At 36.2% G+C, this 6080-nt stretch overlaps 1 protein-coding gene across 2 annotated transcripts in view; it reads left to right on the forward strand.

Annotated features, from left to right (window-relative positions):
• NUP210 (nucleoporin 210) overlaps positions 1-5538 on the forward strand; it is a 117618-nt gene extending 112080 nt beyond the window's left edge. For both annotated transcript variants that reach the window (XM_006023901.3, XM_025204537.1), the window contains 4 exons: positions 750-966; positions 1562-1657; positions 1786-1869; positions 3329-5538. In XM_006023901.3, coding sequence (XP_006023963.1) covers positions 750-966; positions 1562-1657; positions 1786-1869; positions 3329-3417 — 486 coding nt within the window. In that variant the 3' untranslated portion in view covers positions 3418-5538. The remainder of the gene's footprint in view (positions 1-749; positions 967-1561; positions 1658-1785; positions 1870-3328) is intronic.
• The last annotated feature ends 542 nt before the right edge of the window (positions 5539-6080 follow it).

Here is a 6080-nt window from a genome sequence, read left to right on the forward strand (position 1 = left end):
GCAACTAGAGTCCATCCCAGTAGATATTAGTGGATAGATGACAGGCAGCTATAATCTTTTCCCCTTCTTCACTCTTGTGTATGGTTACATCCACTTGAATAACTGTTGTGAGAGGATGATGTTCTGCACTTTCTGGGGCCTGACTCCGTAATCTGGTAGATCTTTGTCATCTCTATCTGTTATGATGCTATGGTTTCATGTACTAGTTGGTTCATGACCTTTAAAAAGCTAAAACTTTGCCTGACACTTCCTGCTGTGGTGTGAATTGCAGATTTTATCATGTCTACAGGGGAAAGATAATATGTCAGGGCTTTTTATTCTACAAACAGTGCTAATGCATCTGTTTTCTCCAGTTAAAAGGATAATTTGACACATTTTGGTTATCTAGTATTCAACTCCCCCCGCCCCTCTAAACTAAATATTAAAGCTTATCTTTGAGATCTGATATTAAAATATTTCTATTCCTTGCTTGTCACATTCTATTTTTAATTCTAATAGATACATTACTAGGCTCATAGGCATATTCTTTCCCAGGCCCGTGGAGTTAGGGGAGTTGCCAAAACTAGCATGAGCAAAGTTGAAATTGAGAGCTCTGCGTGTAGAGAGGTGATCAGGGTATGAACAGGTTTGGTGGAATAGATCTGTGGCTATGGTCTGTGTTCCCCTTTGAAGTAACTTTTCCTTCAAATACACTTTGTATGCATTTATGCACATACAGTGTTTGTTCAGACAGTATCTTTGTTTTGCAGGTGAAATGTGGATCACCAATGGTGAAGGCATTTGAGAGAGAGAAATCATATGGCCTGCCCAGTTATGTAACCTACACTGTTAGTTTATCTGATCCAAGAGTTACAAGCGAGGGGTCCTTATCAACCACGCTTACGATATCTAGCACAGTGACTGACCAGTCTATTACTATTCCAGTGACAATTATTTATATAACTGGCAGAAGTGGGCCAGTGAGACGTAAGTTTCTGTCTACATTTTTGTGTCAGAATAAAATTCTAATTCCCATTAATGTTCAAGGAGTTACAGAATTTAATGTAGCTTAAATCTGAGCTGACTGCTGAAGCTATCACTGTTTGATATGCACTAATACCCTGACGGTGAGGTTTGCATACAAATGTTGAGTGTGGCTGGAACTGGACACCAACTGGACACTTTTCTGGTTCATTCTAAATGCAGTCACTCTTTTAATGTACAGTTGCCCCTCCAAAATGCCATGATGCTTTAGTAACCAACAGTACTTTTGCTTCATTTTGTTTTCATGACGATGTGGCTTGGTAAATTCAAAGTTGCTTGGCAGATTGGTACCATGGGGAACAACTGGAGTGACCTTTTGGTCTACTTTGGAGTGTCATTGACTAGTACGTATTAAATATTCTATAGGAAACTGGTATTTACAATGATAAATGTATCTAACACAATGGTATTAAACACAATATTTAAAATAAAATAAGATGTAGGAAAGGAGGCTAATTTATATTTAGATCAGATTAGAGAGATAAGATGCGATTTATAACATGGTTATGCTATCTCTTCTTTTCAATTGGTTCCACAGATGGAGCCAGCTTATTCCAACACTTCCTTGATTCCTATCAAGTAATGTTCTTCACGCTTTTTGCACTGCTAGCAGGGACAGCTGTTATGATCATAGGTAAGAGTAGAAAAGGCTGCAGTATTGTTTCTTACTTTATAAACATTATTTTAGCTGCGATTTAAATGAATAACTTCAATGCTGAAAGTTTTTTTTGTTGTTTGGTTTGTTTTTTTAACATCTCTCAGCATACCATGCAGTATTCTCACCGAAGGAACAGCATACTCATCCAGCATTCACGCCAAGGACAACTCCTCAACACAGCCATAACAGTAAGCAGCTGTTACCCAGTTACAAATTAAATGAATTGGTTACCCTAGATATTTCATTTGAATGACTATTAAGAGATATCACTAAAAGATGTCTGTATCCTGAAATAGATTGCAAGACTGGCACAAAAGCACTGTGCATGACTTTAAAAACATTTTGTTTGTTTGTTTTTTGTTTTTTACTTGATTTTGAGCTCACATACTGCATTCTGCACTCGTGTGACTTCTTAGTTAGAAACTACTTCTAATTTTACTTGCAGTAAAGATGAGTGTCAAGATCTTTTAATGGCAGTTTGGAGGGTAAGGGAATAAGTAGTCTGTTTTACTACAGGGTTTCCATAATCTCCTGACAATGATTAAGAAAATAATCGCATTTAAATTTTAAACAAAAATATTATTCAGTTTCTCAAAGTTCTATAGACAACTAGCAGGTTAAACAATTCATATTTGTTACTTCAACTGTAGGGATGACTAAGCATGCAAATAGTTTATGGCCTTTGGCAGGGAATATTTGTTCATATTTTAAGCACATAATAAAGTGCTTCACTAAGGAGCCTTGGCTTATAGTAGATTGTCCTCAGTTTGTTTCTTAGAATCAGTTTGGGAAGAGCACTTTTGATTCTAATAACCAGCAATTCTAGTATGCACAGCAAAGTAAAAATATATATATAGAGAGGCCCATCGAGGAATTCTGCAGTTTTGGTACTTTGTTTATAATTTACTCGCTGATTACAATAAACTTGCATCCTAGCTTCATAGCAAACACATATGGCTGGGAGTGTAGACTGAAGAATACTTGATTCTAATAATGGGGAAACAAGTTTGTAGGTATAGATTATGGTTTAAGATTCAGAAATTAAGAAACAGAAATTGCACCTAATACAATGCTTTTGCCATTTGTTTTTTGGATATTGATTCTAGTAGACAGCCAGTGGTCCCTCTGCATGTCTGTTTCATGCACCAGCAGAATATTGCCCTCATGTGTTGTTGTATGGGGAGCTCATAGGCATATTCTTTCCCAGGCCCGTGGAGTTAGGGGAGTTGCCAAAACTAGCATCAGCAAAGTTGAAATTAAATGAGATACCAATAAGCAACAGAGTCTTGTAGTATCATTCAGATATTTGGGTGAGGTAAAGCGAATCAAGACTATCAGTTATCGTTTATTACTGAAATGAAATGTGCTTTCTTATGGGCGTGTATGCACAGGCAGTCGTGGACACACCCTTGTGTTTGTGGGTGGGATTTTTTTATTATTATTATTTCCTTATGACAGTACATAGAAAAGCCTCCTATGTATAAGTAGATGAAAATGCACCCAAAATATAAAAGAAAATGTTTCAGTTTTCTCTAGACTCCCTTCCCCATTTCCAAATGCTCTAAGAGTAACTGTGTTTTTCTGCCTTCTCACCATGTCCTGTCTCTTTATCAATACAATTTTCTTTTTCATCTTCCCATTTTATAGGTTTTTCTGCTTCACAGGCCAGTCCTTTCAGTCCTGTGTCTTCAAATAGAAAAAGCAGCCCTTCCTCCATTCTATGGAGTACTTCTTAGCCTCTTAGCTTCAAGAGACTACACAGATTCATCTGCATAAGGGCATATACTTGGGTTTTAAAGAAGTCAGTGCCTTTACTAGTAGTAAAAGTGTTTCACTGTGGAGGAATCTCAGCAAAGTTTGAAAATCTGCAGATGCTCAGTAATGGTACAAGTTGTCTTAAAGCATACTGTATAACACCTTTTTTAAAAAATGCCTGGCATTCTTTTAATTTTTATGGGGATGATTTCAATCCTCTAAACTCTATTCTGCTGTTTTCTGTTTTATGCTCAGTTGACAAGGATGACTGGACAATAATCAATTTTTGTGCTAAGTTGGCTTTCCTGCACGCTTCAAGTAATTGGAAGCTACATTTAGGAGAAAATGGTAGTGGCTTTTATTTACTTTCTGTAGAAATTAACTTTCTTTTAGTAAGTTTTTTTTAAAAAAGGGAATTAGAAAAGCAGGTAAAACGTGAGCCAAAAAATGTGAAGGATTGTATGTTTAAAAGGACTGAAGTTTTACTTTGGGTTCCAAGACTCAGGAATGTACTGCACTGATAAGTATTCTTATATTCTAGCCTTACAATGTGAATCTTCATTATAACTTGCCAGTTTAGGAATGCTGTGATAACTGTGAATAAATTAGTTTTTTTTTTTAACAAAAATAAAAACAAAAAACATACAGATATGGTTTCATTTAGGTAAAATTGCAGTATTCCTTTTTGCTACTGTATGCTTCTGCTGTGACCAAGAATGCAAAAAAAGCATGTGCCTTCTTAAAAGAATCTGCATTTGGTAAAATTATGTAGAGGTATGCAAATATTTTAGTTGAAGGCAGTAATTTTCATCACCTTTTTAATTGTTATTATAAATATGAAAGATATGATATTTTTATTGATTGATTGTTTTAAAAATATAAATACCTCAGCCAAAACTGAGCCTACATCCATTGCCACTGCCCAGTTACTGCCTCATAAGCTGAGTAGCTTGTTTCATGGTAATGATAAATTTTAGTTGGTTTATTCTGTCTCTGATGCAATATACCTGCATACATATTCTCTGGGCACCCTAAAAGATTGCCTTTTACTATTAGGTAAAGTATTAATGCTAAGATCATCCAGGAACTACTGTTATCGTAATTAATATCTTACCCAATAATAATAGTGCTTACTGTATAATGTGTATGTATAATAAAATACTTATGTATGCAGTGTATTGCATAGTTATTACTCTTCTATTTTATGTGTGTGTTTCTGATGGACTAGAACACACCCACACCCATATGACATTTGTGCACAGTCGACAGATAAATCAGAAGTTTCTTGACTAAGCCAGGTGGTAAATTACTATACACACTCAGACCAGCCATGCTTGCCAGCAATGTGCACAAAAGAGGGGGGGGGGGGGGTTCATGTTAATTTTAAACGCTGAGAGAAACAACAGCCTATTTTTCAAGAAGTTGCCCTAAAACATTGGCCCTAGGATAGAAAAATTACCTCAATTATGATGTAAAGAAAACCCTTTGTTTTGTGGATCACAACTGCAGAAATTTTCTCTTGTCCCACAGGCGATATTTTGCAGCTGTTGCCCTCAGAATTGGGTTTTGTTTACATTTAGGTATCATTATCCATGTTGCAGCTGTGAATAATTCCTGAAGTGTGAATTGTCCAAAAGAACTGTAATGAAGGTAGTCACAAGTGCTCTGATTAAAAAACAAGGCATCACAACATATGTGAGCAACACATCAAATTATGCAAGAGGAGACAGGGATGTACACACAGACAAATTGTGTGGCATATAGCTTTTTTTTTAATGCAGTTGTTACCGAAAAATTAAGCACTGTTAATTATTGATCCTTTGTGAGGTTTTATATAATTTATTTACTAGTTATTGAAAGAGTAATGTGCCTTACATGCTAGTACTGCTTAAAATTGACAATTTGGATGTATATATGGGCATTTATACTTGTCTTATTTAATAAAGTTTTATAAGATTACTTAATATAGCACTACTGACCATTTGTGTTTTGTCCTGTTTCCTTAAAAGCTAACTGTGCATTCATTACCTTTTCGTGTCCCTTGCTGGTCAACCCCCTCTATGTGACTATGCCTTGATGTCATTAAATTTCAGTTCTGTATTGCAAAACATTCTGCTTGTTGTCTCTAATGAATTCATATAAAATTTGATGAGTTTGAAGTAAAAAAGCCATTTCCCCTGTCATTGCCAGGCCTGTAAACTTACCCTGGGACTTGACAGTCAAGCCAGCTTCTTCCTTTCACACATATCACCATCACTTAGAATGATCCTGCACTGCAATTTATGCACGGGGGACACCTCTACAATTCCATTGTCTCCAAATCATGTCTTCACTTTTGCCTGTGCAGTTCCTTTCACTGTTGTTGTAATTGCACAGAAATTATGGCATAGCTGGGAAACTGGTACAACAAGGTGTCACTGACTATAATTTGTCCTTTGGGATTTGAAGCATGGTAGGACTGAAAGAGAATATAGCCGGATTTTTCGAATGTTAGTGTGTGTCTGGAAGGGGGAGTGGCAGTAGGGGTAATAGACAAAGTAGAGATTTCTCAGATTTACGTTTTAGGTTTACTCAGTGTAACAGGTTGTCATTTTTCACAGTACAGTTTTTCCCTGCGGCAAACTTGTCCCAACAGGAAACAATA

This window comes from Alligator sinensis, unplaced genomic scaffold (genome assembly GCF_000455745.1).
Source record: "Alligator sinensis unplaced genomic scaffold, ASM45574v1 scaffold81_3, whole genome shotgun sequence".
In the NCBI taxonomy this organism is placed as follows: domain Eukaryota; kingdom Metazoa; phylum Chordata; order Crocodylia; family Alligatoridae; genus Alligator; species Alligator sinensis.